This window comes from Candoia aspera, chromosome 10 (assembly GCF_035149785.1).
Source record: "Candoia aspera isolate rCanAsp1 chromosome 10, rCanAsp1.hap2, whole genome shotgun sequence".
In the NCBI taxonomy this organism is placed as follows: domain Eukaryota; kingdom Metazoa; phylum Chordata; class Lepidosauria; order Squamata; family Boidae; genus Candoia; species Candoia aspera.
This window is the reverse complement of record NC_086162.1, coordinates 23697360-23719882: the sequence shown is the minus strand read 5'-3', so window position 1 is coordinate 23719882 and position 22523 is coordinate 23697360. Positions and strand designations below refer to the sequence as shown.

Here is a 22523-nt window from a genome sequence, read left to right as displayed (position 1 = left end):
CAGAGTTGAAGCCAACAGATCTGAAAGTGGCCAAGGTTGGGAAACACTGGTCTAGAATACTGAACTGGCTGGACTTTTGGCCTGATCGTGCAAAGCTCTTAGGCTGTAAACCATCTTAAGACAGCCTGTGTGTTAAGAACGCGTATCCCTTCAAGTCACTCTTAACTCTCGAAGACTGCATATGCAAGTCGGTGCAGTTTCCTTAGCAGCATTTTCAGAAATGGTTTGCCCTGGCCTCCTTCCCAGGGCTGAGAGATCGGGGATAGCCCAAAACCACCCACCTGGCTTCATGCCTAATTAAGGCAGGACTAGAACTCACGGTCTCCCAGTTTCTAGCCTGGTGCTTTTCCTTGCTACACCAAAGTGGCTCTTTAAAGACAAGAATGGTGCGATGTAAGTCATATACTAAACCTGAATAACTTGTATTTGTCCACGCAATGCATGCTTGTTCCAAAACACCCTCTCTGTTTCATTTTCAACCTCTGCTAGCTCTTGCCGTGAGCTTCCTTATCCGCCCAACTCTGCAAACCAGAAAGCTACGGAGGTCAGGCAGTCCTTGCCAGAGAAAGCCAGCATTTAGGCAGGAAATCACAGACGCCGAGGGCCCCTGGAGGGGGGAAATGTAGCAGGATTAACAACACGATAGCAAAAAAATCGTCTCTGCAGCCGTGACGCTCCAACTAGCGAAAGGGGTTTCTCTCTAATCCGGCAAATAAGGGCAGGGAAATCCATTTATCGTTTGCTAGCCAGGAAGGAGGGCAGGCTTCTAAAAATAAAAGGCAGAAACTGCCATAGACCGGTTGTCTCTTGGGAATCCCTCTCAATCCGGGGACGCTTTTTGCCCTGCTGTGAACTTTTCAGAGGAGCCCTAAAGGAATCACTTCCCGAAGAAAGGTTAGGCTGTAATCCCATTTTGCTGCACCAGGAGCTGTGAGACCGCAAAGGGCTGAGGCTGCGCTCTGCTCATGACAACAAAGGAGTGAGTATGGGCACAGCTGCATCTACATGTAGGGGTGGCAGGAATCTGTGGTGCTGTGGCACAGAATCTGTGCTGTTTTTGCGCCTTGGAAACTTTGCTTCGCCACTATGCTCCAAGAGCTGTATTTGCCGTGTTTGGGAATGTTTCCTGTGGGGCTTTAAAGGGGAGGTGGGATGGGCAGAATGGCAATTCCAGCGGAAAATTCACCTGCCGAAAATGAACGTGGCTTTCCTGGCTTTCCGGGAGCGGGTCTGAATTGCAGCAATATTGTTTTGAGTCGTCGATGGGAACTAAAACCTGCTGATTCCCTGCCTCCCTCTGGATCCAGGAGGGTGTGCTCTGGAGCACCTCTTTCAGGATCAGATGAAATTGGCATTGTGAAGCTGATGTCACCAGAGAAATCAATGCAGGCGAAGAGTAAATTAACAGCATGCTCATTTCAAATAGCTGTTGGGAACAAGTATATTGTGGGCACATACATTGTATTGGTTTTTCCTCTTAGTTATGGCAGTTTACAGGATTTAGAGAGGTGGAATAACAGTGTCTAGTGTGCAACTGAGGCAGTGTAACCGCTTTTCCTAACCTGGTGCATTCCGGTTGTACTGGATTTCAACTCCCATTAACTCCAACCAGCATAGCCTTTGAGAATTATGGGGGCTGGAATCCCTTTTAATCAAAAGACACCAGGTTTGGGAAGGCTGCTCGATCGTGTTCAATACGGGGCTGTAAGTTTTAATTGAATAAATGTATGGGTCTGAGATAGCAAGAAACAAGCAACTGAATAAATTGTGTAATTAATTAAACGTATTAAATATACAGTGCCTATTAATTATAAACCAACCATGCTGAATAGACTTTTGTTACAAAAAAACAAAAGGAATCTGGAGCACTAGAACAAAGGGATTTCTATAGTCTGGTCACATCAGTACTGTACCTCAGAAAAGGGTATCTGATGTTGCTGACTTTATAAATACATTGCATTTATTTCTCACTTCCACATGGTTTGGAAACTACAGTATTAGGCTAAAAATCTGTTCTGCCCAACTGTGAAAAGAAAATAGTAAAACTGCCAGTTGCTGTTGCTTCTTATAAAGTTATATCCAAGTCAGGAAGCTAATTTCTCAATTTGAGGGAATGCTTGGTAAGGATTTTTTTTTTTACTGTCTCCTTCATCCTACTAATCTGTTTTGACAAGAACAAAAATGGCCCTTCAGTTTAGCATGGTGCAGAAGGAAAATAAAACCAATTGTGATGATTTTCTACACAGCCTTGGAGGGCCAAGAATGAGAGGACACAACTTTGCTTTCGTATCAGATGGAAATGTGTGGGTGGAAATGTCTTAGCTGACAAATATGAGTGGAAGATAATCTGCAAAGCAGGCAATATCTGGAAGCATATTTAGACCACAGATTTAAATCAGTGTTGTACAGGTAATCCTCGCTTAACCATTCATTTAGTGACGGTTCAGACTTACAACAGTGCTGAAAAAAACGACTTACAACTGGTCCTCACACTTAACAACTGTCGCAGTGTCCTCACGGTCACACGATCATGATTTGGGTGCTTGGCAACTGGTTCGCATTTATGACCATCACAGCGTCCCATGGTCATGCAATCACCATTTTCGACCTTCCTGGCCAGCTTCTGGCAAGCAAAATCAATGGGGAATCGTGTGATTCTTTTAATTACCATGTGGTTCATTTAACGCCCATGGTGATTTGCTTAATGACTACCACAAAAAAGGTCGTAAAATTGGGTCAGATTCACTTAATGACTTGTGGTCCCAATTGTGGTCATTAAGCGAGGACTACCTGTAGTCCTTTTTTCTCAAGAAACATTTGTTCTCTAACAAGAATCCATTAAACCCATTTTCTGAATTGTCCTTAATATAGTTTCAAGGACCCTTTCAGACCACCTCCCTTAATTGGACACTATGCTGTTTTAGGTGATGGGAACTGTGCTCAAAGATGTGAGAACATTAGGCAGAACAAGGCTTTTTTAGGGATGAGATGGCAGCAAAAGTGGAATAAACCAATATAATTTTGTAGTTGACCAACCTCCAGTATTTTATACTATCTTTTGCTTACATGCCAGTGGCTTGCCCATACTGAGATATGCAGAGGTTCTGGTTCTGCTCATAGCCAACAGTGATTGCTTATTACAGCTAGGAATCATGAGATACCAAAGGGGTAGGGGGGGAAAGGAAGGAGCTCCAAATAGGGTTCATGTTTTGCGTGAAGGAGGGCTGTGAAAAACTCATCCGGATACCGGATTCTAGTCAGTCGGAAAGCAGAACAAAATGGATCGACGATCACATTTGGTGTGAGACTGTTTCTCAGGCAGATGTTCTAGGTAGGTGACTGGATGCACCAGCAGAGAACTGAAAGCAAATCCAGGAAGATGAGGGAAAAAAATACCCCAACGACAGATGGTAAGAATGGGAGACTCGGTTGGTGTAATTGAAGGCAGAAGCGATAACTAAGGCAAATAGCTGGAGCTGAGATCCTCGGTCAGAATAAGTGCACGATTAGGTCTTACGGCACTGTGCTGCTCTTGCAGCAGATGTAAGACTGCTGTTTTTTTCCAGAATCGGAACACGGAGGATGCTTGAAAGGCTAAGCAATTAGGCCTTCTTCAGAAGCAACCTGTCATCTCAGGATGCCTTGCCGTTTAGCTGAGTCACAGGCTGTTGAAAGGGGTTCACAGAACAATTAAAGAAAAAAGAAAGTGGTTATATTACTTCACCGCCACCAATCTGGATCTTATTGGTATTACTTTAAGGCATGACATCATTCCTATTGGAATTCTAAGGATTTTTATTTGGAGTTGGCAGCCCTGCCTTTTAGACCATTACAGAGAAGCCTGCTGCTTTAAATCATACCAGCTAGTAAATCTATTGTTGATCATTGGAGCTCCTGTTTTTTTTTCTTTCCTCTGAATATCAGCTTCTCCAACCTGGCATCCCCTGGATATGTTGGGTTAAAATCCCCAACCAGCGTCCACAGAACTCAAAGCAGGGGAGGATTTGTTTCACACTTGGATGCTGCACCTGTCAATGCGATGCCTATGAAACGTGGGAAGACTGTCTCTTGTAATGTAATCTGTATTACATTATCACCAATCTCCTGTATCATTCCCAGCATGCTCCCTTTTTATCCCAATCAGGTGTCAACAAGAACTACACAGATTTCAGTCAAGTATCTTAAATGCTAGTCGGAGTAAATACAGAACCCTAGAAAGGGCAAAAGGAATTTTCCTGCCTCATTTATTAAGATGATTAACCTGGGCTGAGTTGCCATTTATGAAATAAGTTGTAAACTGGCTCACCCTCTGTCTCTTGACTGAGGTTTCTCAACCTGGGCCACTTTAAGATGTGTGGACTGCAACTCCCAGAATTCCCCAGCCAGCAATGCTGGCTGGGGAATTCTGGGAGTTGCAGTCCACACATCTTAAAGTGGCCCAGGTTGAGAAACCCTGCTCTTGACTTACGTCTACTGCCCCCTTCCATTCCTTTCCCAGCCTCTCTCACACTAGTTTCAGACCAGCCTTTCCATGGGAAAGGCTACACAATTGTCACTTGCAAGCTCATGCAGAGGAACCCTGAACGTGGGCACCTAACTCAGGACTGACTGGTGGGGAAGACAGTGAAAACGTTCAAACAGGGCTCTTTTGCAATCCCAAGATCATCTGCCTACAACCTGCCTGTTCAAGATTGAGACCTTTCTCATGGAAAGGCTGGTCTGAAACCAGTGTGAGAGAGGAAAGGAATGGAAAGGACCGCAGACATAGTCAAGAGCAGGGTTGCTGAACCTGTAAGTGGAAAGGGGCCCTTGAAAAACCACTCTCGGGGGGGGGGGGTTGTTTCTATATACGTTCAAATAAACAACCCATTATTGCTACTTTTGATTGGCAGTCTGGTTTCAATATTTAACCATTAGGTTAAAAAGCTGTAGTTGCATTTGCACACGGGGAGCTTATTTAGTTTTAACTTGGATTAGTTTAGTGTGCTGGAAGAATCCAGAATTGGTTAATTCATGATTCGCTATATTGTGCAAGCCCAGAAAGTGGATTGCTTCAGTCAAGTTAAGCAAGTGATGCAAATGTAGCCACAGTCTCTAATCTCCAAAATAATTCTTTAGCCTAAGAGATACTCCTGATCCTTTCAGCCTGAGCTGCTGGCACCTCCTGCCTGTGCGATCATATGCTCTAGCACTGAAATTTGTTTTTTTCCTACTGCACAAGTGGAACAACCTAACTCAGGAAGTTCCAGTGGGGCAAAAGTGTTTTTAGCACTCCTATCCAATTATATTTATTTACTTACTTGTTTTGTATATTGTATATGCACCTTGGCAGCAAATGTCTTTAAAGAATCGAGCATTGCAATAAATAAAATCGCATTTGCTCAATATGTTCATAAATGATGCGATTCTTATTTTTTTTAAAGCAATCTTCCATCATTTGTATGGAATAGAACCCTAAGTCGGGTGCTTTGTTCTGAATTTCTTTCTGTGCCTCAAGGTCCCAACACTTAATTTTTCACTTTAATTCTCCTGGGAGGAAAGCTGGTGCTTATATGTGGAGCTATTTAGCCCCATAACTCTTGGTGAAGCACAAGTCACGATGTGGAAAAGTATGAAGACCTGCCGTCTTGTTGCTTCTGATACTACTGTTGCCATTTTTTTTTCCTTCTTGACTCCCACTCTAAGACCGAAATGGAAGATGTGAGCGCCAAAAGGGTCAGTGACTTCTTACAGAAATGCGTCAAACTTGAGGACAACGAGGGGGACCCTCAGCCCAAGGAGGAGATCTTGGAAGTTCAAAGCCTCCCTATACTCGCTCCATCCTACCCTCAGACAGTGCAAGGTATGGGAATTTCTCTCCTCCAGAAACCACTGCACCCAGAGAGCTGCTTGACAAGTGCAGAATCCATGTCGTCTTCAAATTTAAACTTGAATAGAAAGAATGCTCTTAAGCATGTGATAGGAGGAGAACTTAAAAAAATAGATGGGATATATTAGACTTAGTTATTAGGATAGATTAAACATATGAAAGGTAGCCCCTCCAGGTAAAACATGTGCGTAAGTGGGAGGTTCTTGATATTTTTCAAAAGTGGTTTTTTATGGCCTTGTGGGTGATGGGAAGTGGGAACCGTCACCTGTCTGAAGGGGGCTAGTCTAGATAATTACTGCTTGCTAGAATTAGGCTGAAATGCTGAGCAAGGCATGGCACTTCTCAATGGGCAGCTCACTGTATTACTGAAGGCCCTGTGTAGGAATTTCATACTCTTTAAGCGGTTTTAGTGTAAAGCAGCAGCACCCTGGTAATTTGTGAAGAAGATAGAGTGACTGTACCATAAAAACTGGGAACACTCCTAAGATAAGAATTGTTGGGAGGTCCAAATAACCTTATAATAATGCTTTCCTGAAGGTGATGTCAGTCTCTGATGAAGTATTACAAGGCACAGTGGTGCCTCACCCCAGCTCTCCCTTTCCAATCCTTTTATATGAGACCAATTCATCTGTTTTGCGATTAACAACACAGCTTGGTGTTACTGTTTTCTCTCCTGTTCCATTTTGACAGAGGAAATCTCAATGGTTTTCAATACTTGTGCAATGCCAGCCAATCTGGGCCCATGTGCCAGGAGGCGGCGTGAGAAAGGCAATGGCCACGATGGGACAAGCGCATCTCTCTACGTTGACCGCCGAAAATCCAAAGTGTGGAACTATTACACCAAGCTGGGGGATGCCTATGTGGAATGCAACGTCTGCAAGAAGCAACTGTCCTTCCACAACAGCACCACAACCATGAGAGAACATCTGGTGCGGAAACACAGCATTCGTGACACCTTACTATCACAACTGAAGGATGACCAGGTTTCAGACCCCGATTATGTGGCTCAGGAGAATGCAATAAAACGGGCTCGCCAGCTGACACCTGAAAACAATAATCAGTACCATACTGTGACCTGCACAGAACCCAGGACTGATGTGATTCTGGAGCTAGTGCTAGAAATGATTTTTCGGGACCTGCATCCTCTTTCAGTAGTGAAGGACAAAGGTTTTGGCCTTCTAATTGGCTACTTAGAACCTAGTTTTATTCTCCCATCCCCTATGCAGCTGTCTAGCATGCTGTGGCACCGATATAATGTTGTCAAGCAACATCTAGAACACTACCTGCAAACAGCTCAGTCTATTGTGATCTGCGCTGAATTCTGGCTCTCTCACCCCAACCAGACATACCTGACAATCGTGACTAATTTTATTGATGGAGAGTGGCGGAGGGCTAGATGCATCCTAGAGACCCAACAGGTGCATGAGAAAGCAGAGAGCAATTTGGGAGATAGACTATATGCAGTCCTAACAGACTTTGGATTGTCCAACAAATCTGTCTTTTGCATGATGCATGACAGCCTACAGGACATGGAGGCAAATTCATCACACCTTAAATGCATCTATGGCTGGACTAGCCTATGCTGCGCGGCCCACCTGCTACACCTTTGTGTCAAGGCAGGCCTTGAGGTGGAGCAGGTGCAAGAAGCTCTGACTGCTGCTCGAAGCATTGTCTGCTACTTCCAGCAGGATGCTAAGGCTACTTGCTCATTGAACAGCAAATTGGAAGCCATCAACAAGACGAAACTGAAATTGGTAATGGACACTGGGGCTCGATGGATAACTACCATTGAGATGTGTGAGTGCCTGCTAGACCTCAAGTGGGCCATCATGTCCGTTTTGGAGGAACATCCCAAGGGAACCTCAGTGGTCCAGAATTTGGCTGATCACCAGTGGAAGCTCTTGCAAGATCTAGTGCCAGTTATGAGGACACTTAAGATAGCCACTTCCTTTTTGCGAGAAGAGCAGAACTTCTCTATCTCCTCCCTGATGCCTTGCATCCATGGTATTGTCACTGCCATTGGACAGCAGTCAGAAGAAGCAAGTGGCATCATTAAAACTGTGGTGAACAATATAAGAGGAGAGCTCACCCAGCGTTGGGGTATTCTGGATGAAAATGAGTTGCTGGAGAGCCCAGCAGTGATTGCATCATTTCTAGACCCACGATTCAAGGAAATGAGATTCCTGAGCCCAAGTCTACGGAGCGAGTTGCACAAAAAAATTAAAACTATGTTGTCCCAGTTCTTCAATCATCAGTCCCCATTGTCAACCCAGTTCTGGGTGCCAAACTCCGATTACAAAGCAGAGGTTAGTGAAGCAGGCAGCCAGCTTTCAGCTCATAAGGAAAGAGGCCCAAGTGGGCAATCCCAAAGTATGTATGACATCCTTTTGGGAAAAGACCCTACTGAAAGCATGCCTGAGATCCATCAACAGCTAGAGAACTACATTGTGGAACCTCTTTGCAAGCGTAGCACGAACCCGTTAGATTGGTGGAAAAGCAACGAACACCGCTTCCCCTCGGTTGCCCGATTAGCCCGGCAATATCTGGCTATCCCAGCGACAGTCGTACCACCAGATCAGGCCTTTGCTGCCAGTGAAAGTGCCCTGGAGCACCGGAGGGGTGTACTTGCCCCTGAAAATCTGGACCAAATTCTTTTCTTGCACCAAAATTTTGATTTTTTAGAATCTATGCGAAATGGGAATGAGAATCTGAGTAAGTCTGTACACAGCCAGTACTGAAAAATCAGGTGTGGAAAAAGCATAGAAATCAGTGTATCACAATGCAGCCGATACACTGGGAAAGGAGATACGAAGAGGATGCTCAGTCTTGATAACGTGACTTTCAGGTCACTTTAGTCAAATTGGCAGGCAGTGTTTGAGCTTGCCCTTTAATTTAAAAACCAGTTTGCCTATTGCCTAAGCTTACCCGTGTTTTTCCCTGTAGTGCAGATTGTCCTGTAAATAAGATTACTTTTTTTTTAAAGATCACTTCAAACAGATTGTAGAGCAAGGACGTTCCTGTTGCTCCTCTAAAAAGGTTCAGGGTGTACTCTTGGAAGGCAAATGGTTGTCTGGAGATCCATGAGATCTAATTGGAGAACTAGATACATGCTATTTTGGAAAGAGGACTAATAAGGACAAGAAAAGTTGAAATGATTTCAGATGTCTTCCTTAAATGACTACGTTATAGCGCAAGAACCTTGCAAGTGGTAAGCCGGAGTGTTATTGGGCCTTGAAAAAGGGAAAAAGCTACCACTAGGCACATCTACCCAGTCTGGTCTTGGTGGCCAAACTTTGCGCTGCTGCTTTAAGAATGGAATAAATTTAGATACTGGATCCACCGGAAGAGCTCAAAACTCCAGCATCATTTTCTACCACCCAGATCCAGTATGACATACTGTAGTTGTTCGGGGACTAAAACATGACACAAGAGCACCCTAGGCCACTTACTCCTTGAGAAAAAGCTGAATAGAAACCCAGTATATAAACCAGATAACTCTAGGAAGCTCCCAAGCTCATCAAGACCGAAGGTGGCAGTTCCTCCTTTGTCACTCTGAGAGCAACAAGAATGCCTGTCTTGCAAACATCTGCAGCCTTCTTGGTTTTTTATCTCTTGAATGCTTCCTTCTACAGGATCCCAAAGATGCAAACTTAAAACATGCACACGGACCAAAAAGGAATAATCCATGAGCAAGTGGCACTTGCAGGCTGGATTCACACAACACACTAGAGTTTACCAAATGAGACTGAGTAGTTTGTGGCTGAGCATGATGTGGAAGCCCAGCTATTGTTAAAACATGTTGTATGAACTAGATTTCCATATCATAGTTTGTTTAAGCACAGAATATGATGTGAACATAGTTAACTTGAGTTTAGGGTTTAGTGTGTTGTACAAACCCAGCAATTACAAAGGGCAGCTTTCCTGAGCCTGTTGTCCTCCTGTTATGTTGAACTCCAGTTATTCCATAAGCAGCCATGCTAGTTATGATGGAATTCCAAACACATCCAGAAGGCAGAGACGGGAGGATGGAGGATGACATTAGGCCCCCACAGGCAAATCTAAGCCCTGTGATATTCATACAGATAAAGCTCAATCTGAACTTGGGATGGACATCTAGGCTGAGAGGTTGCTAGCAATACATGATTTTAGCTTTGTTTTTTTCAACCTAAGCTTTTGGAAACTTGCATCTAAATTTGAAAAGATTTAAGTGACAGGAAATGAGGGTGCAGAAAGACGGTTAAAAAGATGGTTTTATGGGAATTTGCACTGTGCAGAACAAGACAATGCAGATATACAGTACTTAAAGCTATAACTGTATTTTGCCACAGTACTCCCACTGCATAGATCTGAATATTGAGGTTTTCGCTTTGAAAAAAAGGTGATCTGTTCTTGATTTATCAGTTTCAGTTGCACTAAGTGTTTAAAAGCTATAGTCTTAAAGCCTTCTTATGTCATTAACAGAGTGAATAGTGATTGCATATAGTGTAAGAATGTAACTTGCTTTCAGATTTTAAGTAAGATTAAAATGCACCATGGCTGTGTTTTGCAAGTCGCTGTGAAAGCTGGCATGTACACGAGAGAACCCTGTACTTGTCAGTATTCTATCAGTTATTGGCCGGTCTCTGTGTCCATAAGGCTATCTTGCCGCATTTCAGAAATGTCAAAAAAAAAAAAGAGCAGCCGTGATGGAAATAGGTGGAGACCTAAATTCAATAGGATGTGAACAGCTCAGACCCACTCGTAGCTGAATTAAGCAGCAAAATTGCCTGTATACGAGTGCATGAAGAAACAAAACCCATGGAAACTGGTGGGTGAAGATGTGTGTTAACCAGTTACGATTGGCGTCTGAGAATAACCATAATTTATAGAACGCAAAAATGTATGCCTGCTTCTCAAAGTGGCATTTTGGAGAAATCTAGGTTTCACTGCCAGCAGTGGGAAAAGATGTAAGAAATGAAGACAAACAATGAGATGTGTTGGCTGGACTGCAGGCCATAAAATGGACTCCCCCTTGAAAAGGTTCATGGAGATACAAATCACAATGCTTATTTATTATATTTTTATCCCATTTAACAGATAAATTGGCTTCCAAAACAGGATACAAAGCTATGAAAGCCCATTTTGTAAGTACGTGCCACTATATTATCTCCAGTCATACCCAGCTCATTTACAGAGCTCTGCTATATCAATTAGTCCCATATCACATGCTATCCTGAAGGACTGGAAACTGTACTTTGTCATCTACAATGAATGTAGATTATAAATTCCAGTCTCAGTATCTCCAAGATGCATTTATCTTGTCCACAGTGATTGCAAATGTGAATGAAAGAGCTGGCCACAATGCAAGATGTATGATGGCAGTGAGCAAATGTGTTTTAAATGAGCTTTATGGCTTTGAAGATAATGTAGACACGGCCGCGGCCAATTTTAAAATGAGAGCTCCTGCTCCCGGGCTTGTAAACTCCTAAGACGAGACCCGTAAAGAAAGGGAAGTGGCAGCAATTACTTCTTGGAAGTCTGAATGAAGAATCAAGTCCTAAATGGCAATAGTATCCACTTTTACTCATGTTTCCTTGACTTCAATACATGTTTGTGATCCTTGTTCCCATAGTCAATGGATGAAGCCAGAATGGGCTGTCCTTCAATTACTCAGGCCAAACGTCAGTAGGAACAGATTTGTTGTATCTGGCAGGGAGGGGTAAACCAAGATCCCTTAAACAAACTTAGGAATCAAACTAATTTATGTTGCTATTCCATACATGTCCCCCCCCCCCGGTCCCATGGGCTTGTTACTTATGCAAAGTAATGGTGCAATAAACTGAAACAAGGTATGGAACATTAAAAAGATTAACACTGAGCCTATTGGGGAGATGAATATATTCAGTGAATAAAATAAATACAATGATTCAGTTCAGCTGTCTACTGTTGTTACTGGCTACTGCTGAGATTTATATAAAATTATTTTTGAAATATATTCATGAATAAGCCCAGCAAAATAGAAACCAGAGACCAACTCTCCAGCACAAGATTAGTCAGCTGCATCAGACGTGCAACAGAAGATGGAAGGCAAAGGCTGCACTGCTGATTCCTTTTTATCCATGTACCCAACTTCCTCAGCAAAGAGTCACACTCAAAAGCTTGCAGGATGTGTTAACCTTCAAGAAACGGGATAGAATAACACAACGCCACCTCGTTCATTGGGTTAAGCCACCATGGTACACAATAATATGGTTTGATTTTGGCTTCATCTTTTAGGGAAACTTGACCGCCACGTTGAGGAAAGCAAAAAAAAAGAATTATTGACATCATTTTGGTTCAAATAAGGCTTTCATTTTTAAAAATGTGGCAGGAAAAGTGCAGCTCCACGTCAGAGCTCCCCAAAAAGCATTTGCTTGATACCCATAAAGAATAATACCCTTTGATTCTGTAGAGAGCCAGAGAGAGAGCCTTGAAGCAAACACTCAGAAACCATTATATAAACAGCAGAAGCATTCCTTAAGTCCTGGGGAGGGAGATAATAAGATTCAGGCTGACTCCTCTCTGATTCAATGGGGCATAACAGGGAGGGGAGGTAAAACACAGGTATATGTACAAAATTTTGTTACTATCTCAATAAAGTATAGTTCTGGCTTCTTATGGAGTGCGTTTCCTGATCTGGTCTACTTTGAAGGGCTGACAGGTTCTTACCAAAACACAACGAAGTCCCCATTCTGTTTGGATTTCAGCATTATCATTTGGATAGGAGCTAACCAAAAGAATAAATCCAGACAGGTATTACAGTTTTGGCTGCAGAACCCAATTTAATAAGCAACACTGAGTGCATACAAAATAACAATAACACAGATCACTTCAGTACTACAGAGTGAATCAAAAAGCAGTTGTATAATATCGATCACAGAAAAGATACTAAATATAATGGTGATTTTTCATTGATTGGTCTACTTCATCCTCCTCCAAAAAAAAAAATAGTAATAACAGAATCCTAGAAGACACAGTTGGGGAGGGATAGAAGGGAAAAAGAGAGAATTAGAGTATCATAACATTTGAACTTAACAAAATGTGCAACTAAATATGATAGGCAGAGGATGTCATTTATAAGCTAAATGAACCATTAAATTAGTTGTTAAGTTAAACCTTCAGATCTGGAAGTTAATCCTCTAAATCAGCCTGTTTTGTACTGAATGCCACAAAACCCTTCTAGTTTGGAGGATTAAGTTCCAGAAACCACCAGACTATCCTTAAAACAGCCAGATCAGTAGATTTTGCACATGCTTAATAAATATCCTTCCAATTATATCTATCTAAAATTTAATGCAGTCTTAATTCATAAGTCACTTATGATAAAGCATGAGTTATCCAATGCTATATAATACTGAGTTTTTAAAAGTTTAATCTGTACTGGCACAGAAGCTCCCCAAAATACCTAATACAAATGGTCAAAGCTGATATCAGAATAAATTAGTCTTTAAGCCGCTGTATTATTTTTTCTTTCTATTGCAAGCAATATGGTTAGCACTTCTTGAAACGGATATAATAATTAGAATTTATGCAACAGAGCAGTTGGCATCAACAGTAGTTTTATCATCTCACTTTCCCCTTATTGCTTCTAATTTTATGAATCCCACTGTGCAACATGATGTCATCACAGTGAGTTTCCCTACCTCCTTTCTACCTTATCAGCTTTCCCTAGAGTTAATGCAGAAGCTCAGAGCATGATCGTGTCAAATTATATGATGAATTTCACTATTTATAATGGAGGATCAAAGATTACTGGGTTACTTCCTTAACGGCATCACTGTGTCATCCATACTGTCAACTCCTGACCTTCAATACTGTAGTGATGGATGAACGATCCTTTCAGATGTACGCATCTACAGTGCATTTTTCCACTGCTAACTCAAACCCAGGTAAGTCAAAGCTAGGAATAGTTATCTATTTGCAGTATTAATTTAAACATAATTTTTAGAAGAACCCCAGTATTATCCTGATTTTTTTTTTCCTGGCATGCAGTAGTTTAACAGCATTCTTACCCTGAAACTGTTCCTTCCCAGTTACCACTGGAGGAAATCCATGTCCAAGGTTTTTTCTTCCTTCTTTGGTTCATTTTTCAGATGCTTTATGGGCCACTTAATCTTTATCATTGGTTCCATCTGCTCCTGTAGGCGATGGCGTTTCATGTGAGCGTTCCGACTTTTTATCTTGTCAAACACTCTAGATGTAGACCGGAGACAGTACTCTTCAGTTGTACAATTCACACACACACACACACACAAGCAATTCTCAACTTGTGTAAGAAAAACAGGCTCTCCCTTTGCTCCAGCTTTTTCTGATGCACATGGACAATGGCCATCAGAGTGAATTTTCTGAGATGTCACAGCAAGTGACCCCAACATGAAAAACGGGGAAGGGGGGAACACTTTTTTGGATTAAGCATCATCACCAATATGTAAAATGATCACAAAACACCAAGAGGATGAATAAATTACAGTACTACCTTGCACACTCTTTACATGGGAACACACCCTGACTGCCTGTGCTTTTGGGCCTATCTAGAACTTCCTTCTGGCTGCTGGTTGGACTGAAGGCACTCTGTACTGCTTTTTTGTAATTCCTTGGTTTCAGCTTATTCTCCTGTTTAGGCAGGTGGCAGTGCCTTTTCTTTGGGCTGCATACAATCTGTAAGTCATGGAATATCTCTGTGTTGATTTAATTACAATTCACTAGTTTTCCAGTTATAAAAGTTATTTGTGCAATGTTCAGATAAAATCAATTAAAAGCACTACTCCCCAAACTGTCAATAAGTAGATCAATATAATAACCCTAAACAACCATGTGAAAAACAGAAACGAAGACCATATCTGCCACCATTAAATTAGAGAGAGAATTACAACATGACCCATGCAAAGCTAAAACAATTCTGTCAAACCCATAGCATCATCCTCTCTTTTCCTGTGTGTTTTTTAATGGTTTTTATAGTTTTAATGATTGTTTTCTATGTATTTATTGGTTCTTTTAGATGATGTTGTACACTGCCCAGTCAGTCTTTTGTGAGATGGGCAGCTATACAAATATGGTTAATAAATAAAATATTGATATTCAGATAAATTAATCTGAGAGGAAGGTGCTAAGCAAATATGCTTGAGGAATACTGTCCACTGAAAACGTACTTCCTTTTCATCCCACTGTGTTTTGGCAAAGCCAATGAAGCATTCCAAAAGTACTTGCACACAAGGAAGCGTGCAAAAAACACAATACTTAAGGGTTGTGCAATCAAAAGACAAAATGTAATGCAATCCCTCCAGAAATGAACTACTGTAAGGGCCAAAGCAGAGGTTAAGGTTAATCACATGACTACCTTTTGTACAACTGCCTTAGTACTTAGTAAAATAAACAGCAGTGCATATGGGGGATTTAGTCCACTGCTACCTGCTACAATCCTGTTTTTGATCAGGACTGTAGCAGGTGCAAAGGAAACAAAATTGTTCCTGTTGACTACAGAAAAAAAAACAAGTGCACAATATCAAATCCTGTGTTCATGTCTCATCTGGCGCACACACGTTGCACAAACATCAGAATAATTTGTAAGTCAACAAGGTTATAAATTCTTACAATGGCCAGAAGAATTTTGCCTTTCACAATTTTGCTTATGCCACTTGGAACGTGGCTCTAGTACAGGATTTGGATTCCTGAAAGCCTCAACTTTTATCTTAAGAAAAAAAAATCAGTTTGCCAGCTCTTTTGAAAAACTGCAGATTGTGTCTTCAAATGGGTACGGTACAGTCACTTCTAATTAATTAGGCAGTTAGTTATTCCTTACGGTTGTGAGGAGCCCACACAGTCATTAAGGAACTGCAACGGCTTCAACCTGAAAGCCAATAGGTTGCAATGGTGTGGAAAGAAGGACCTCCTAGATCGCAAAATATACATGCTTATTATACCATGAATTTTCATAGACAAGTATTTATTCTGACAGCTTCACAAAAGGAAAAGAGAAAGAGACCAGGGAAATCTCCCCCTGCATGACCCTGGAATTCTGCTGCATGAATTCTGCATTTCCTAAAGTAAGTGGGGGGCACAGTATAGGAGGAAAGTACAGATTTTTAAAATCCATCTACTAAATCTCAGCTGTAATTCCCAACAAACTTTTCAATCTCCTTCTACCTTTTCTTCATCCAATTCTATCTCATCCTGCTCAATCTTGGGTCTCTTTTCTACCACTTGTGCTCGATTGCAGTCAAACTTTAATATTTTTTTCCAGCTATAGTAGTATTCAACACACTGAGAAACAGTCTTAGTTTGTATCTATTAAAGGAGGAGGAGAAAATAATTTCAATATGGGTAAAATACAAGGAATAGTTTTAATATATGAAACAAACAAGATGTTGCTGCTGTCCTTCTCTGCATTCCTTCTGTATTCAAGAAGATTTGAGATCAGATTTAGTCTCAGGTGCCAAGTAACAAAAGTAACCTAAACGGCTGATATAAATGGGCATGTAAGTTATGCACCCTTAAAATACAGGTAGTCCTCAACTTATGACCATTCGTTTAGCAATTGTTTGAAGTTATGATGGCACTGAAAAAAGTGACTTGCGACCGGTCCTCACACTTATGACTGTTGCAACGTCCCCGCAGTCAAGTGATCAAAATTCGGGCACTTGGCAACCAGCATGTATATATGATAGTTGCAGAGTCCCAGGGCCACGTGATCACCACCTGCAACCTTCCCAGCCGGCTTCCAACAAGCAAAATCAATGGGGAACCGTGTGATTTGCTTAACAACCACTGCAAAAATGTCTTAAAATTGGGTGCAGTCACATGATGCCTCACTTAATGACAGATTTTCTGGTCCCTGTTGTGGTTGTAAGTCAAGGGCTACCTGTAGTTAATGGATTTTAAAGGTAACAGAAAAGCTGGAGTATTAATAATAAAGGATATATTTTTAAAATAGGAAATAAAAGCACTAGTTTGTGAAAATAATTACCTTCTTCTGTATGAGGTAAAAGTCCTTTTTGTGCAAGCCAAAAGCTTTCTTAAACAACTGCTTCTCAGCAGGAGTCCACAGATGTGAACCTGGAATTCCAACACGAAACACATTAGTAATATAGACAATCTGTTTAATGGCCTATCACTCCTGTAAAATTAAAATCTTTACTGCCTCCCTTTTGCTTATTTTTGCCTCTTGGGAAACGTACTAACATAACGAGTTTGTTAATACATCTGGAAAACTCAGAGCCTATTTTATCAATTAATATTTAAAAGCCATAAAGATGAATAAACTAATTCACATCACTTCCCAATAAAGAAAACAACACAGAAGAGTAACAATAGTAGAAGTATTTCCTATCTCAGTAGTAGACAAATAATGTCCAGTTTTCAGGAAATTTACGTTAAGTGACATCATTTTCTATTATAGTTATAGCCTTAAACCTTGAAGTCTGTTTTCTTCCAAGGAGTTACTTCATCTTGCCAAATATAACTGATTTTACAATGAATTTCAAAACTGTAATTTCCAACTTTTCTTTTCCAGTTTTAAAAAAGGCTTGGACTCAGTCTTCCCACTAAAGTCAAGGATGATGGGAAGAGGGCAGGGAAGTTAAAAGACAAGAGAAAGGTACAACTCCCCCCCCACCCGAAAAAAGCTGATATTCTGGACAATGTCAGAAGAAAACAGAGATGTTCCAGAAAGACAGTTCTTTTCTGGGAAGAGGTAGAGAGAACTGCAAGAGAACTCTAGAAGATGAGCCATTTTCTGTTGAATTCTGCCTTCCCTGGAAAGAGAATCCATTGTGGGAGGCCCCATCATACTATATCACTACTCTACTGGAAACAGAACTCCAGTAGATCCGCAATCCTATGCACATTTACTTAACTGCACACACGCAAATACATTACACGGTCAATAGAACGGTTAAGCTTATAGTTAGGGCTGTCCAATTGAGAACGCAATTTATAGAACACACTGGGGTGGCATGTAAAGGTGATGAATTCATTTAAACTCACGTTGTTATGGTCATGCGATATGGTCATTTGACTAATCAATAAAGCTATTCATTCGTACTTAACTGAAAATGTCACTGCATATAATGGGACTGACTTCTCAAGGAAGGAATCACAGAATTTGCTTTAAGCACAGATAAGGCAATAGTCATGCCATGTACATGCCTAAGCAGCTGGCAAACCTCCACGTATCAGTTGTTGGGGAACACAAGCAAAAAACATGACACACTCCTGCCTTGCTTATGGCATTTGGTTGGTCACCTTAGGACCCTAACGCTAGATCAGATAGGCCTCTGGTCTGATCTACTGTGGTTCTTTATTTTTCTTTCTCAGCAGAAGTCCCACCACAATCAAAACTAGATTGAGGACTTGCAGTGGGTGCTTGTTTTGAAACAATTCCCTCAATATTTAGTAGATCTTACTTCTCCACATAGATCAAATTGGATTACAGAGTGACAGTTCGGAGTCACACCCCTGAACTATAATATAGCAATTGGTTAAATTCCTTTAAGTTTCAGAAAGGCCACGGCTACATCCTGACCAATTTAGGTTATCTTCTTTTACCTGAGTAATGATAGTTAGCAAGGGGATGACCAGAAGGTTTCTGTGGTCCTTGGAGCAACATCATCTCCAGTGCTTCCTAGAATTGTTTTAGAGAAGACTGTCATTAACTCTTGTCAAATAGGAACCGTCAGGGAAATCTTAGATGGAGATGGGTATAGGCACTACGCTAAGCTTTAACATGGTTCATTTGCTTTTGGCTTATTACATGTGACCCCAACCACTATGGTTGATACATCATAAGAGTCCCCCTTTTGGGGGGAGATGGGCGGTGATATAAATGTGAACAATCAATCAATCAATCAATCAATCAGTGCAGTACTCAGAGTAAAGCAGGCTAAAATGGCCAGCTTAACAAACCAGGTTTCCTGCAACACAGAGAAGAGCGGTCTCACCGTTCGATGACCGCCTGTAGCTGCTAATCTGTAAGAGGAAGTAGTTTTTCTGCATGTGGGGAAAAAGCTCATGATGTGCAACTGCCCGTGCTGCAGCATCAAATGGCGGCAAAGTGAACCTACCAAGATGCACTACAACAGGCTGCCTGACTTCTTGCAAACCGATGCGCTCAGAAATACCCTTTTTAGGAGGCTAATAGAATGACGAGCTTTGAATTAAGTAATCGGCTATTCGTAAGTGAGTATCTGTAGCTCAGGGTTGAACGGTGGAGTCCTGGGTGCTCTCTGAGCCTGGCTGTTCTCTTGCAGACGTTTCATTGCCAGACGAGGCAACGCCTTCAGTGCGAAGAGGGAGGGGGCCTTGCTCTCCATTTATACACCCTGGCTTGCCCTGCTTGTGTTGGTGGGGGTGCTGCTCTCTCCTTGGGGGTTCCTTGATTGGGCTGTTGTTTGCTGCTGGGTTGATGGACTGAGTTAATGGTTCCTTTTTGGATATCTGGGTGTTGATTGCAAAAATATACAAAATCAACACTAGGATTAACACCAGATGAACCACCAAACAGCACAATACACCCTGATCAAGGAACCATTAACTCAGTCCATCAACCCAGCAGCAAACAACAGCCCAATCAAGGAACCCCCAAGGAGAGAGCAGCACCCCCACCAACACAAGCAGGGCAAGCCAGGGTGTATAAACGGAGAGCAAGGCCCGCTCCCTCCTTGCACTGAAGGTGTTGCCTAGCCTGGCAATGAAACGTCTGCAGGAAAACAACCAGGCTCAGAGAGCACCCAGGACTCCACATAATCAGCTATTCTTTGATTTTAAGCAATTTGCAAATATCAAATAATAACTGGTAATAATGAACACATCATAGTGAAAACTGAAGACAAAGATGACACATCAGTGTTACATAAGATCCACTGTGCAAGGTATGTTGGTAGAGATTTCAGCTAAATGGTGCCAGCATCAGAAGCTCACATATCACAGGGGCTTTGCATTCTTTAGAAGTGTGTTTTATCAGGAATAAGCAAACACATTAACACAGGCTCATTCCGGATGGCTTCTCCTTCTGATGGAAGTGGCTAAACAAATCAGGATGTCCACTATTTGTTTAGTGCTTCATCTAACCTAAGATCCCGGTACTCTAATAAGCCAGAATAAAAAATGACCCGGCTTGCTTTAAAAAAAAAAGAAGAGCCAGGAATCACAGTTGAGACATAAGTTAAACAAACTACAAATGGAAGTTTCCTGCTAGTTTGGATCTGTTTCCATCCAAATTGATTAGAGCAGGAGACAATGCATCTTGAGCACAGCATAAACTTTGAGGAATTTCTGCATTCCCATGAATTGTTTTATTTTATTTTTCCATCCATCCATCTTATTTATATAGCTGCCCATCTCCCAGCAAAGTGACTCTAGGCAGTGCACAATAAAAACAATCATTAGGACAATATTTGGTCCTAATAGCCATGGAAAGAAGAACGGAGAGAGGAGAGAGAGATTTAATCAGTCCTTAAATCTGCCCTAAAATGGTACAATGCACCTGTACAAGGTGCCCAAGAGACCTAAGCAACGGATCACATCCTTAGGGTCCATGTTTAGAACCTGAGAATTCCATATGTAGTTACCACCAACACACACCACCCCTCACAAATTTCTATTCCTTAATAAACAAAACTACCTTAACCAGGTTGAACTATTTATCTTTCTACATAAGAGATCCTTCATGGTGCAGGAATAGCTTGCATCTCCTGTAATATGGAGGTGTCAGGAACTGACCACAGAACCTTCTCATGCAAGACAAGTTTGCTTTTCAACTGAATTATGGCTCTGCTCAATATGAATTAATATACCCTGCAATACATTATGTAACGTCAACAAGAGACTTCACTGCTCCACAAAGAACTGGTTTGCTTTGTCTAACTTTAAGTTGGTGCATCTTACCAAAATGTTGCCTTGGGCTTCATGCAGGCAATGTACAGCTAGTTCTAGATTGGTCCCTCCACCTGGCATCGCACTGGAGCAGGCCAACTTTAGCAGATCTGTTACTGTAAGTGAATTCGTTTTTGCAAGGATTAATAAGTTCTGCACATCAGCAATTAAAAATACGTAGTATAAAAATAAAGCAGCATGAATTTGGGGTGGGAAGAGTCTCAAGAGAAAAAACTGTCACCAGACCTCTTTTCTGTGTTTCCCTGTTGGTTACAATATCTCCCCACGGCTTCCAGACTAGTGAGGCTGGATGCTCATAGTTCTCTATAGCTGATCTGTCTTGGAGATCAGGTATTTCTGCCTGGAATCGACTTCCAATGTTAATATGCCTGAAATGACAGAAAAGAGATGAAAAACAGCGTAAGTTTTTTTAAAAAAAAACATGAATAAGAAGGTAACTATTGAAAAGAAAAAGAGTTTATGTTTGTTTGTTTGTTTGTTCATTCATTCAATTTATATAGCCACCCATCTGAAACCAGTGACTCTGAGCGGCTAACAATAATAAAAACAATCAACAATAAAAACAATACCAAAAAATTAAAATATAAATACTACCGAGAGATCTTAAAAGCCATTGGCGTCAGCATAACCAGGAAACGGGGCCCTTCACACACTCGGGGCGCCAGGCCTGGGCACAAAGCCAGGTCTTCAAGGCCTTCCGAAACGCCAACAATGTCAGGGCCATCCTAATCTCCTGAGGGAGGATGTTCCAGAGGGCAGGAGCCACAGCAGAAAAGGCACGTCTCCTGGTCCCCGCCAGCCGACATTCTTTGGCTGATGGGGCCCGAAGTGTGCCCATCCTGCTGGACTGGATTGGACAGGTGGAAATAACTGGGAAAAGACAGTCCCCAAGGTAACCTGGTCCCAAGCCATGAGGGGCTTTAAAGGTAACAACCACCACTTTGAATTGTACCTGGAAACACACCAGCAACCAATGCAGCTCCTGAAGCAGAGGTGTTGTGTGTGCAGAGTAGCCGACACTATTTACAACCCTGGCAGCTGCGTTCTGTACCAGCTGAAGCCACCTCCCTCAAAGAGGAATTAACCACTGCCCAGAGCCAACCACGTGTCCTCTCCCGGGCAGCCTTGACTAGTCAGGAGGGGCATGGATCTAACACAGAAGTGGTCGAACTAACCACTACAAGAACCCTGTCCCTCAAGTTCAACGGGCTCGAACTCCTCCCAGATAACCATGCAAAACTCAGCCCCCACAGCCCCCACTGGCTTTGCATCAAGGCTGGAATTCAATGCAGAGCAGATGCAAGCGACTTTACCTGCCAGATGCTCAGCACATTCCTCACAACAGCCCTGAAGGTAGACCCCCGAACTACTCCCTCCAAGGAGAGTCTGGGTCACCCGAAACGGCCGCTGGGCGGCTATTTGCAGATGCAGTAAGAGCAGAGAAATAACCACAATTCACCACCCTTACCACCACGAGGTAGGCTCTAATTGCGGCTCTAGCTCGTGTTCGATTGTCTTCGTTCCCCGTCTTCTGCCAGTGGTGCTCCAGGCATCTCTTAGCCCTCTTATGCTTCCTCAGCAACTCCATAAACCACAAGGAGCCACGGGAGCCGTGGGCATGGAGAGGCTGCTCAGGCGCAGTCCGATCCAAAGCTGTGGCCGCTCTCTCATTCCACACAGCCACCAAGGCCTTGGATGGACCGTGAAGCAGACCTCCTGGAAAAACCCTGAGCTCCCTCTGAAACCC

The 22523-nt window shown here is 42.2% G+C and overlaps 2 protein-coding genes across 6 annotated transcripts in view; one reads left to right on the top strand and one right to left on the bottom strand.

Moving 5' to 3' along the window:
- Positions 1 to 894: 894 nt before the first annotated feature.
- On the top strand, positions 895 to 11783 carry LOC134503196 (E3 SUMO-protein ligase ZBED1-like). Of its 2 annotated transcripts, XM_063311873.1 has the most exons (3): positions 895 to 979; positions 5686 to 5842; positions 6560 to 11783. In XM_063311873.1, exons 2-3 carry the CDS (start codon positions 5692 to 5694, stop codon positions 8605 to 8607), a joined length of 2199 nt encoding a protein of 732 aa, XP_063167943.1. In that variant the 5' UTR covers positions 895 to 979; positions 5686 to 5691; the 3' UTR covers positions 8608 to 11783. The 2 variants fall into 2 exon arrangements, with proteins under 2 accessions (XP_063167943.1, XP_063167941.1); XM_063311871.1 differs by lacking the exon at positions 895 to 979 and having other exon boundaries at positions 5488 to 5842.
- Positions 11784 to 12643: 860 nt separating this feature from the next.
- Positions 12644 to 22523, bottom strand: part of ZNF541 (zinc finger protein 541) — a 28161-nt gene continuing 18281 nt past the window's right edge. Inside the window, exons 8-15 of one of the 4 annotated variants that reach the window (XM_063311921.1) lie at positions 21002 to 21144; positions 20768 to 20871; positions 18431 to 18506; positions 16851 to 16939; positions 16031 to 16171; positions 14364 to 14545; positions 13900 to 14080; positions 12644 to 12851 (exon numbers count right to left, since the gene is read on the bottom strand). In XM_063311921.1, coding sequence (XP_063167991.1) covers positions 13921 to 14080; positions 14364 to 14545; positions 16031 to 16171; positions 16851 to 16939; positions 18431 to 18506; positions 20768 to 20871; positions 21002 to 21144 — 895 coding nt within the window. In that variant the 3' untranslated portion in view covers positions 12644 to 12851; positions 13900 to 13920. Of the gene's footprint in view, positions 14081 to 14363; positions 14546 to 16030; positions 16172 to 16850; positions 16940 to 18430; positions 18507 to 20767; positions 20872 to 21001; positions 21145 to 22523 lie in introns of all 4 variants that reach the window. The other 3 variants (XM_063311920.1, XM_063311922.1, XM_063311925.1) reach the window with 3 other exon arrangements.

What these genes read in the sequence shown, in the direction of transcription:
- LOC134503196 (XM_063311873.1), top strand. Translation starts at nt 5,692, where the DNA reads ATGGAAGATGTGAGCGCCAAAAGGGTCAGTGACTTCTTACAGAAATGC. An exon ending in CTACCCTCAGACAGTGCAAG is followed by an intron (nt 5,843 to 6,559) that starts GTATGGGAATTT and finishes CCATTTTGACAG; the next exon opens with AGGAAATCTCAATGGTTTTC.